Source organism: Maylandia zebra, linkage group LG6, assembly GCF_041146795.1.
Source record: "Maylandia zebra isolate NMK-2024a linkage group LG6, Mzebra_GT3a, whole genome shotgun sequence".
NCBI classification, from domain to species: domain Eukaryota; kingdom Metazoa; phylum Chordata; class Actinopteri; order Cichliformes; family Cichlidae; genus Maylandia; species Maylandia zebra.
The window spans coordinates 45,023,339-45,035,359 of record NC_135172.1 but is presented as its reverse complement, the minus strand read 5'-3'; the positions used below and the strand labels follow the sequence as shown (position 1 = coordinate 45,035,359).

Here is a 12,021-nt window from a genome sequence, read left to right as displayed (position 1 = left end):
ACCGGAGTCACATCCATGATCCAAACGCTGAGCTGTGCTGTGGACGATGAGGAAAAACAAAGGAGCGCCATGACGACGTGACGCATCAGGTCCACTGACCCAAAGAAGAGGAGCGCCATGTTTGGTGAGGAGCAGGCCGGTGGATTCTGTGATCCTGCACAGACCACAGATGGACCTGCGAGCAGCTCCGGGACCACTGCGGCGAGGAAGAACGAGTGCTGGGAACACGCAGACGCACGATGAAGTCAGTGCCATCAATACTCTAGGAGGCGTGAGCTGAAACGGTGCGTTCTATTACTCAGGTAACGGCACCTGTGCGGCGATTAACCCTCGGTGTTCACACCTGCTCGGCAACAATCACAAGGAACCGGGACGACGAGTATCGGTCACAGTACTGACGAGTACTGGTATCGAGAGGTAGTACTGACTTACATCCTTACACCTGTCCAGGTGTGCGGTGCAGCCGGTCGGCAGCTGTGCTTTTCACTAGACCGTCTGCTGCTTGGTCACATGTCCAGCACTTACACGACATCATGTCCTGTCACATGATGCAGCCTGAGGGATCATGTGACCTCTGTGAGCGCGATCAACGGATGGCACGTGTCACCAAACACGAACACACACAGGATGTGAGTCTGAGGAACGGTCAGGGGTCAAAGGTCAGGGGTCAAAGGTCAAATATCAGGGATCGGGTTGAGGATTAAAACGCCAACAGCGTGGCGTTTTGTTTTTTTCCCCAGACAGCACCTCGTTACGTCATCGCAGCCGCCGATCCCACCTCGGCCTCACAGTGATGTCATCATCAGGAACTCATGTGATTGGCTGTTCAGCTGCTTCCAGCTGACTTCTGACGCAAACATCAAAACTTTATTTAAATGGTAAAAATGACAGTAAACACAGAAAGAACCTGGTGTGCATTATCGTTAGCGTGCGTCCGTCTCACCTCGACGTCCTGGCACGTGCGCGGCTGAGCCTGACACAGCATACTGAGCAGCTGCAGGATCAGCTCCTCCACGTACTGCAGCGCCTCCTGCTGGGACACCAGGTTAGGATGCACCTGGTTCAGTACCTGAACACACACACACACACACACACAGATCAGTCATAGCGTCACTGACAGCTCGTGGCTTCCTGACAGTTACTAATAAATGTGCCGGGCAGCTCATGAATGCGACGTTTACAAATGTCTCAGCGTTTACAGATTTTAGATATTTAAGTTTGGAAGGACGAGACGTTTGAAATCAGGAATTCAGGTCATAAATGCAGAAGAAGCTGCTGAATGTGATTGGAACTGGACATTATTATTACCTTCCAACATAAAGCGCCGTCGTTGTCATTTTCGTGCTTTATAAATAAAACTGAAATCCTCACTGCACAGTTTTGCACAAACTGTAAATACCAAACGATTGTTAATATTTAATACTTTGGTATTTTTATATTATTATTATTATTATTATTATTATTATTATTATTTTCCTTCTTTGATTTAGCTGTACACTTTCTAATGTTCATGTAAAGCTGAGGAAGAATTTCATTACAGGTAAATGTTCCAATACTGTTTCTCTGTATAAGACAATAAAACTTGAACCCACGATTGTAAACGTGATCCACTCAGGATCTGCAACTCGGACAGTTTGCTGATCTGTTCCGGAGCACATGCTCCCGTTCTGGGCCGAGCCGCTGAAAACGATTCAGGTGATTGTCAGTGGAAAACCTGCCGACACTCCGAAGCCTCAAAATGCTGTCTAAATGACTGAGCTTCAATCTGTGAATGCATTTCAAAATGAAATGTAATCAGATTACAATCACACTGTCTGCTAGAGCAGGGCGATATGACCAAAAATATTTATCACGATATACATTTGGTTTGTAAAATTAGCTTTCGTCCGTCAGATACACAACAAAGCACTTTTTTTGGTAGCGCATGCTAGCGGGCTGTCGTTATTACCGTGTTTTTTGGAAAATACGGCGCACTTAAAATCAACCCTTTGAGTTTCTGAAAAGCAACAGAGCCCCTTATAATCCCGTGCGCCTTATGTATGAACTCTGGTTGTGTTTACTGACCTGGAAACGATTTTATGTGCACGGCGCTCAGAAATCTGTCAAATGTTTCAGTGCGACTTTGCTGAGCTACGAAGCCGCACCGCTTGATGGATTGTCGGAGCATTACGGCTATCGTAGGCGGAGCCTCGCGGAGTGATACGTACTGTGCTTCAACATAATGTTACCATATTGTGTGTGTATAACCTCTTTTTAAGTTTTGTGGATGTTATACTTGGTTATGCTGAGGATGTGTCGGCCAGTTTCCACTGGAAATGCCTTTTGGTTAAACCATCAGCGAGGAATTTGCACTGTTACATTTTTATATAACTTTAACGCACATAAAACAGCTGCTTGTTTAAGTGAAAATACATTGATGGGTTTTTTTTTGCACTAATACAGTTGTAAATGGCCCTAAGGACCCCAAAGCGCTTTACACACACACATCCACACACTGGTGATGGCAGCTACATTGTAGCCACAGCAAATTTTCAAATGTATATCGTGATGAATATTTTTGGTGAATGTGTGTGTGAATGGGTGGATGACTGGTTGTGTAAAGCGCTATACAAATACAGGCCATTTACAACTGTATTAGTGCAAAAAAAAAAACCCATCAATGTATTTTCACTTAAACAAGCAGCTGTTTTTTTTTATGTGCATTAAAGTTATATAAAAATTTAACAGTGCAAATTCCTCGCTGACGGTTTAACCAAAAGGCATTTCCAGTGGAAACTGGCCGACACATCCTCAGCTTAACCATGTATAACAGGGGCGATTTTAGCCCATTTTTGAAAATGAATCACAGCACCCCCAAAGATTTCTTCCTTTTTTGACAATATTTGCTGTTTGTGTGACACACTACTAAAAATATAAAAACATACAGTACGTACTTGAGATGGAACATTTTAACAACAAAAGTATAGATAACCCCCCCCCCTCCCAAAGTGGTTTGTTCCAGCTCTCCCCTGCTCTGGCTCTTGTGCTGCCAGAGCGATGGTGGCTGAGACGCAGCGGAGCGGAGGTGGAAGCGCCTGCCTTAAAACAGGACATATTAGCTGCATTTAACCTTCAGTTACTCTTTATATAGTTGGTAGGAGTCAGAACATGTTTCTGTTTACCTGAAAAACATTACACCAGGTAACCTGCAGTGTTGGAAACGTGTTTCCTGACGATGTTTGCTGCCCTACAATCCGTCCTGCTCTGTTGTAAAATCAGCCACATTTCTTCAAAATCTTTAAAATGAAAAGTTGTAATATATTCATATTCCAGGTATTCCTCATAAAATATGTTTGTAACATCAGGCCATTTGCATTTTTATTTATTTTTTCATTAATTAAAAATGCAGTTTTTGTATCACTACCCCACTCTTCCACAAGTGGGGTCAGAAATGACTCCAAGCAGTTCCTGTGGAATCTTCTATGAAACGTTCATTCTTAGCAACTCTGACTGACCCACTTCCACTTCTGATCGATCAGGAATTGATTTTTACACAGTAACATATATGATTTACAGTCAGGGCTGCACATAAGTGGTCTGCAGGTGTGCGTTCGCTGTCAAAATAAAAGTATTCCCAGAAATTGCGCTTTTTTGGGGGTGGAGGAACACAAAAGTAATTGCTTATGGAGCTTGCTTCTTCGACATCTTTAAGAGTTCTGATAAAATGTCTGTCCTCCTCCAGATTATCTTATGTACGCAAACGAGCGTCTCAACTTCTTATCTGGTGCGTGTCTTTTATTTTGACAGCGAATGCGCACCTGCGAACCATTTATGTGCAGCCCTGTTTATAGTTTCCTGTGCATTTCAAACATTGTCCTTTCTGGGGGGGGGGGTTTATTATTTAAAGTAACACGGCTGCTATGAGGCCAGCTAGGATCCCTGTGGCTCTACAAATGATCCAGGACGGATGGGATGAAGAGCCCGTCAGAGGCATTGACTCAGAATCTGACATCTCAGATATAGAGGACCCAGACTATCTAGGTCTAGTACTGTCTCCCCAATAGATGCATGGAAGATGTTCATGTCTGATAATATAATAGAAGAGGTGCTGACATGCACAAACATGGAGGCACGAAGAGTCGCCACAGACAGGGGAAAGAGTGGAAAAATGTAATCAAACTTAAGCTCCTGGCCTTCATTTGATTGACCGTTCTTGCAGGAAATGAGACGAACTGGGATGTACCAGTCGGTGTGTTTTTTGGGAGTCCTCTGCATAACCCATTGTACAAGGCCACTATGTCAATTCAAAGATTTGAAGATATTCGCCCGTCTTGCACTTTGAGAACAAGAGGACCAGAGCCTACCGACTGAAAACAAACCACATGGCAGCTTTCTGCTACGTATGGGGCCTGTTCCTGGTCAACTGCAGGCAGAAATTCATCCTCAGTGACTGTGTTACAGTGGATGAACAACTTCTGCAGTATATGCAGAGCAAGCATAAAAAAGTGATACAAAAGATACAAAACTCCAATTTCTTAAAATTAATAAAAAAATAAATAAAAATGCAAAGGGCCTCATGTCACAATCATGTTTTATGAGGAATACCTCAAATATGAAAATATTACAACTCTTCGTTTTAAAGATTTTGAAGAATAACAACCAAGTTTATAGCAAAATGTATTGATTTTATTTGGGATCATTTGTGACCCCACTCGTGGAAGAGTGTAGGTACTGGTAGGTTGTGCATCCAAGGGTTAAAACCTAAAACTTTAAATTATCCGTAGCCTGCTCTTGTTAAATCAAATCACTTTTATTGTCACATCACATGTGCAAGTACATTGGTACAGCACATGTGAGTGAAATTCTTGTGTGCGAGCTTCACAAGCAACAGAGTTGTGCAAAATACAATAATGTAAACAAGCAAAATACAAGAATGGCTACATCTGAAACTAATAAATATATGTACAATATATAATAGTATATGTTACCACTGTCCTGTTTGAAATGTAATGAGAGAAACTGCTTATTTTGTCATATGTGCCGATATTGAACCCAAAGTACTAACTAGCTAACTGGCTGGATGCCCATTAACCTTATAACTCCTGGTGTGTGTGTGTGTGTGTGTGTGTGTGTGTGTGTGTGTGTGTGTGTGTGTGTGTGTGTGTGTGTACAGAGACACCGAGTCAATCAAGAATCATGTTGGATCAGTGTTTCAATGTTTATGTCCTTTATCAGATGTACACGTGGTTTGGTTATTTGCCTTTTGGTTGAAACGACACTAAGAGAGGACTTTTTTTATTGGTGATCTTAATAGTAGTTTTTTTCATATTAATGTAATTTTTTATCTAATTGAATCTATTTGTGTATGATTGTCAGTCCAAAGAGGGAGAGAGGAAAGAGGGAACGTGAGGAGAAAGTACGAGGTCAGGAAGAACCAGGTAAGCAAACAGACAGCAGTGACAGGCAGAAACTGTTAAACTGACAAAGAAGAAAAAACCTGATTTTACTCACAGTCTGGAAGTTGTGTCTCCCTGTATTAAAGCTGCTGTACAGAGTCTGCTAAACAAACTGGGTTGTCAGCCCTGGCACTGCGTTACCATACTGAGCTTCAGTCAGAGGAAGTCACGGTTGCCAAAACCTTTTTGAAGCTCGAGAGTGAGGCTGGTGCCATCCCAGATATGTTAACATTGTACAATCTTCTGGATAATCAGATCTTCCCCACACTGAAAACTGCTATTCAGGTTGCCCTAACAAACCCAGTTAGCAGCTGTAGCTGTGAGAGGTCTTTTAGTGTCTTGAGTCAGCTCCATACCTGGCTGAGAAGGACCATGGGTCAAAGCCGACTCCAGCACCTGGCTGTGATGTCAGTTGAGAAAGAGATGCTTGAGAGACTTGACCACCAAAATGTGATAGATTTGCCAACCTCAAGCTGAGGCGACATAGGATAAAAGAAAAGAAAAAATCTGCAGAGCCATGTTAGCATCTGCAGTAAAGATCTTTCCATACATTGTACCAGAGGCCAAGGTGTCTCAGTTTTCTAATTTTGTAATAATATTTCGTACATTTCAAGGACTCTATTTTTGGAGTGTATTTTTTTTTATATATATATTTTTATTATATTATACACACACTTTAAAAGAGAATCTCTGTCCAAAAAATGCTCTCAGTTTACTTCTTACTCACTGTGAGCATCATTCATTATTCTCCCAGTAATTCAGGTTAGGATATGTATTTTTATTCCAATCCATTCTTCTTTAGCAGAATTTAAATAACCTTGATCAGATTTGATGAAAAGCAAAACACTTTTCAAAAAAGTGTTTTGCTTTTCTTTCACACATGTGGGATTAAATTGTGTTAAAATGTACAAAACAGTGATGTCATGTTTTGAGACGAGGACCCAGGCACAGAGAGACTTGATGAATTTAAGAATCTTATGATTTAATAAAGACGGGGAAGAAGTCTCATCGTGACGAGTACAGTTTACCTTGCCTGGATGGGCAGCTCTCTGGGTGCTCAGCACCCCCAAAGCTCTGATCCTAGAATCGCCCCTGATGTATAATATCCACAAAACTTAAGAGGTTATACACACACAATATGGTAACATTATGTTGAAGCACAGTACGTATCACTCCGCGAGGCTCCGCCTATGATAGCCGTAATGCTCCGACAATCCATCAAGCGGTGCGGCTTCGTAGCTCAGCAAAGTCGTACTGAAACATTTGACAGATTTCTGAGCGCCGTGCACATAAAATCGTTTCTAGGTCAGTAAACACAACCAGAGTTCATACATAAGGCGCACGGGATTATAAGGGGCTCTGTTGCTTTTCAGAAACTCAAAGGGTTGATTTTAAGTGCGCCGTATTTTCCAAAAAACACGGTAATAACGACGGCCCGCTAGCATGCGCTACCAAAAATAGTGCTTTGTTGTGTATCTGACGGACGAAAGCTAAACCAGTTCCACACCAGTGAAGCTGCAGCATTTTACAAACCAGTTCTGGTTCATCCGTTTCATTCAACGATCCGCTTTCGCCCTTCTCGTTCTCCGTCGCCGCCATGTGCGCATGAAAACAAAGGCACTGCGCATGCGCGTTTTACCCATATTCTATCGCCATATTTCATTTTCTTATCGTTGCCCAACATTACACCGGTGTTACCGTGAACGTAGAGCTGGGCGATATGAGATTTTTTCATATCACGATATGTTTTTTTCATTTCAGGCGATAACGATATCTATCACGATATAAGCCAAATAACTATATTTGTAAGATTTAAATGTGCCGTTGCTCACAAGTAAAATGTGAAATAATCAGCAGCTTGTTTTTATTTAAATATTTATTTCCCATAATAAGTTCAACAGGGTAGATGTACTTAAGGAACATGAGACTTTTTCAGATAAATAAAGGCAAATATTGCAAACGACACAAAAGGCAGCCACTAAAGCGTTTAAGTTTCAAAATAGGGCAAATGAAACAGACTAAATTGTCAATTCCACTTAGAAACAAAATATTAATTCTAAAAATAAATCTTAGTTTGTTTTACAGAAGAACAGACAAAACTGACTAACTTTTGTCAATATCAAATAAACTGAGAACTAAAAGGAAATTCTCGATCTCTCCTTGTTGTATAGCTGAGCTTTTCAAACAGTTTTAACAGTTACTTTAGTCTGACAAAAGCCGAATGACGAATTAGCGCTTCCAGTCAGAGACTGAGGCTACGTCCACACGTACACGGGTATTTTTGAAAACGGAGATTTTCCGTTTTCGTTTTAAAAAATAATCCCGTCCACACATAAAGGCAGAAATGAAGGAAAACGCTGCTATGAACATGCCAAAGCAGCAGGTGGCGCTAGATTCCTAACCGTGCAGAAATGTTGGCCAATCAGAAGTCTAGAAGCCTCGGTGGGAAAAAGTAAACAAAGCTGGGGCATAGAAGCAGAACCGAGTCGTATGTGTGGAGGGACAGTAACTGTGTGTATATGTAAGCATTTAAACACTGCAGAGAGTAGAATTAACAGTATTGTAGAAATTCATTTCACCGAAACAATAACGTGGCGCACAGTGTGACGCGTGCACCAGTTTATTGTATTTCCAGACTTGCTTTCGGCACATTTACAGTGCACGCTACTCTGTTTTTTGTCAGACTTGAAATAGCCGAAATACCTTCACACTACGGAACTTCTATGGCTCTTCCGTTCGACAATCTCTCCGGCATTGGAACCATCATCTGTTTTCTCTTCGGTCACGCTCGGTTGATTTTTCTAGTCGGCACACTCATTTCCTCCATTACCCGCTGGCTGCTTCCCAAACAAACACACGTGCGGCTTGGCACTTGTGCTGCACGTAACAAGTCACGCGACGTGACGCTGCGGCTGTGATTGGTTCGGCTCTGCGCTACTTAATTTGGATCGGCTGACCTTTTTTTTTTTTTTTTTTTGAGGACAAGAGCGGCGAGGTCTATCGCGATAGCTTAATTTCTCTATCGAGTAAAAGTTATATCGCGATACATATCGTTATCGTTCTATCGCCCAGCTCTACGTGAACGGTATAATATGGCCCAGCCCTAGCTGTCTGCTGCACTTAAAACTTGATTTTAAACACATTTAGTTCTGTGTTAGAGTCTTAAAGTCACTTCAGCGTCAGCTTCACTCAGATTTTCACGTCATCTCCAAGATCCAACTGTGAGGCACGTTTATCCATCAGAGCGACTGGAGCAATGAGACAGACGATTGATGATCAATCAGTGTGAAATGTTTGCAAGGAAACTGACAGACTGACAGCATCAGTGTCCACAGACATCTGACTGATGACATCGCTGCCTCTGTGACATCATCGCTGCCTCTGTCCTGTTATACTGGCAACTTAATGACTGCAAAAGCTTCACGTTAAGTAACCAACAAACTAACATTAATCTGGGACTTCAGTTTTTGTAAAAACAAACTGCTGCAGCAGATTTTGCTCCTCTGTGCGCGTTGGCAGCAACTATGAACGAGGAAACAAATGAGAGGGTCAGTCAGCTGGTTCAGGTGCAGCAGGAGGGAAACTCAGCGTTTATTGAATAACACCTGCCAGTTATCAGGTTAGGTTCACAGTCTGTTACCATGGTAAGTGACTCAGAGTTGAAGTTACCTCATATCAGGGATAACAAACTCAGAGGAGCTCTGTTGAGCCAACCATCCCTTTAACGTTAACTAGTAGTGACTTCATGAACTTTTTCACAAATAACATTTTAATCTTTAGAGAAAAAATTACCAATAATCATCCCACAGATGTAATATTATCTACAGCTACTCTTAGTACCATTGATGTTCATTTAGACTCTTTTTCTCCAATTGATCTTTCTGAGTAAAAGTCATCTGTTCACACAGCTCTTTGCTAACTACAGGCCAATCTCCAACCAGGCTGTAGGTATTACAGGTACTGTGCTGCAGTGGTTTGTATCATATCTATCTAATAGACTCCAGTTTGTGCATGTAAATGGAGAGTCCTCTTCACACACTGAGGTTAATTATGGAGTTCCACAGGGTTCAGTGCTAGGACCAATTCTGTTTACATTATACATGCTTCCCTTAGGCAGCATCATTAGAAGACATAGCATACATTTACACTGCTATGCAGATGAGGATGGAGCTGTGAGGAACCTTGGAGTCATTTTTGACCAGGACATGTCCTTCAACGCACATATTAAACAAATATGTAAGACTGCGTTCTTCCATTTGTGCAACATCTCTAAAGTTAGAAATATCCTGTCTGAGAGTGACGCTGAAAAACTAGTTCATGCATTTATTACTTCCAGGCTGGACGACTGTAATTCATTATTATCAGGAAGTCCTAAAAACTCCCTGAAAGCCTTCAGCTAATCCAAAATGCTGCAGCAAGAGTCCTGACAGGGACTAGAAAGAGGGAGCAGATTTCTCCTGTTTTGGCTTCCTGTTAAATCCAGAATTCAAAATCCTTTAAAAGTAATAATTTAAAAGTATAATGGGAGGAAGAGCCTTCGGTTTTCAGGCCCCTCCTCTGTGGAACCACCATCATCATCCTCACTACTAACACCTTCAGTGTGAGGTCCGACTGATGTTTGACGATGGTGATCCTCTAAACAGGTGAGGACACAATGATCCAGGTATTTATGGATCAGCCTCAACACAAGGCTCTGATGAAGCTCTTGTCATCGTTCTGTGGAGTTTTACCTGCCGACCATCGTGATGCTCAGTAACCACGATGCACCACAACCCGAGGGTGGACTCGGGTGAGACAAACACCTGCTCAGAGCACCGTCAGGACACACACAGCTCACCTGCACACACCTGAAGGTCTGTCTGTGTGTCTCTGTTCGGGTTCGTGTGTGTGTTTACCTTTTCCAGTGAGGGCACCAGCAGGCCTCTCCATTTCGGACCGTTCTCTTCGCTGAAGAAGTCGTACTGCGGCTGCGCCGCCTGCATGGCTGCCGCTCCCGCGGATCTGAGCAGCCGGACTCACACGCCCGGTTCGGTGAGCGGCAGTCCGGGTCCAGCAGGGCGGGTGAAGCCGTGAAGCTCAGAACATCCGGGCCGATCCTCCAGAGCAGCCGCCCTCACTGCGACCATCCTCGGAGAGCTAGCCGTTAGCACCTGGCTAGCAGCTGCCCGCGGCTCCGCTCACCGGGTGCAGAGCATGACGAATGGCCACCGGGACGCTGATCTGCCGCGGCGTTAGCCCGCCTGCTAGCGTTAGCGGCGGCTCGGTAAACGGACCGACCGGCCAGCAGCTGCCGGGCAGCGGGCGCGTTGTTACCGGGCGGGCGGTGCGGACCAAAGGCACACCGACTCTCCGGCGTCGTGGCTTTCGCTTAGCGTCCGCTGCCCACACTATGTCCCCCGGACTCTCTCAGACGGCGCGTCCGGCCCCGGGCCCCTGACAGGCGGACAGTCCGTGAGCTAACGGAGGGCGGTTGTTGTCACCAGAGTCTGGGGAACCGTAGAGTATCGGCTGCACATGCGTACAGGGCGAGTCCTGACGTATATGGGCGGGGCTCCTGCGCAGGAGAGCGTGCTTCACTGCGCGTGTCACAGTGACGTTGGCAGCCATGTCGACAAGTTTTTTTTGTTTTGTTTTGTTTTTCTTTTATTAGTAATATAAACATACAAACAAAATGCACCATATATTACAGATTCAGAGAATAAACATTTCTTACATATTAGCAACTTTCATATATAGTGAAAATAAAATATAAAGATGGGGTCACATAAATTAACAGATTATTAACTCACTAAATCAAAATCTTCTACAAAGGAAACAAAAAAAGCAGCCTTTTTCTTTTTAACTAAAGTCAAAGATTTAACCAACAGGTTTAGGTCGTTTTTCGAGTGAGCCAGTGTTGGTTTAATCTTAAAAAAGCGACATTTATGTATAAAATACTTACACAAGATTAATAACACATTAACACCATAATTAGCTTTCTTTTCTTTCAAAAACACTCCAAACATTATCATATTTAAGGTAAATGGGGTAATTTGAATCCCACTGGAATAAAGCCAGGTATGAAAATCCAACCAAAATATTTGTATAAAATTGCACAAAAAGAATAGATGGTCCAAATCCTCCTCTTCTGTTTCACAAAATACACAATTACCCGTTTCTATTTTGAATCTATCACTAAGGAGTCTATTTGTCGGGTAAATTTTATTCAAGATTTTAAATTGGACTTCTTTCCCTTTAGGAGGGATAGGGAAGGTGATATAATCAGTTCTTATTTTTTCAATTTCTTCCCTTTGGAAATCTTTTAATATGTAATTACGTCTAAGTAAATTTGGAGAATAAAGACTCCTTAATGAAGATCTAAGAAACTTATTGTTGCATTTAACATCACAAAATCGAATACCATCTATATATAATTGCCTTAACTTGGGGGAGATGTCAGAATATATTATATCATTTACAACTATGTTTTTAAGTGACAATGGAATGGATTTTATAACCCGATTAAATTTACTTTTAGAACATTGGATATTAAACTTTTGGCAAAAATCTTGATGTCCTAGAACATGTCCTTCCTCATCTACAAAAT

General features: G+C 42.5%; 1 protein-coding gene across 5 annotated transcripts in view; it reads right to left on the bottom strand.

The window, feature by feature from the left end:
• Positions 1-10,970, bottom strand: part of sos1 (son of sevenless homolog 1 (Drosophila)) — a 42,985-nt gene extending 32,015 nt beyond the window's left edge. For 3 of the 5 annotated variants that reach the window (XM_076885343.1, XM_076885344.1, XM_024802830.2), the window contains exons 1-2: positions 10,331-10,970; positions 944-1,069 (exon numbers count right to left, since the gene is read on the bottom strand). In XM_076885343.1, the coding sequence (XP_076741458.1) occupies positions 944-1,069; positions 10,331-10,417 (213 nt within the window). In that variant the 5' untranslated portion in view covers positions 10,418-10,970. Of the gene's footprint in view, positions 1-747; positions 848-943; positions 1,070-10,330 lie in introns of those variants that run through there. The other 2 variants (XM_076885345.1, XM_076885346.1) reach the window with 2 other exon arrangements.
• Between the last annotated feature and the right edge of the window lie 1,051 nt (positions 10,971-12,021).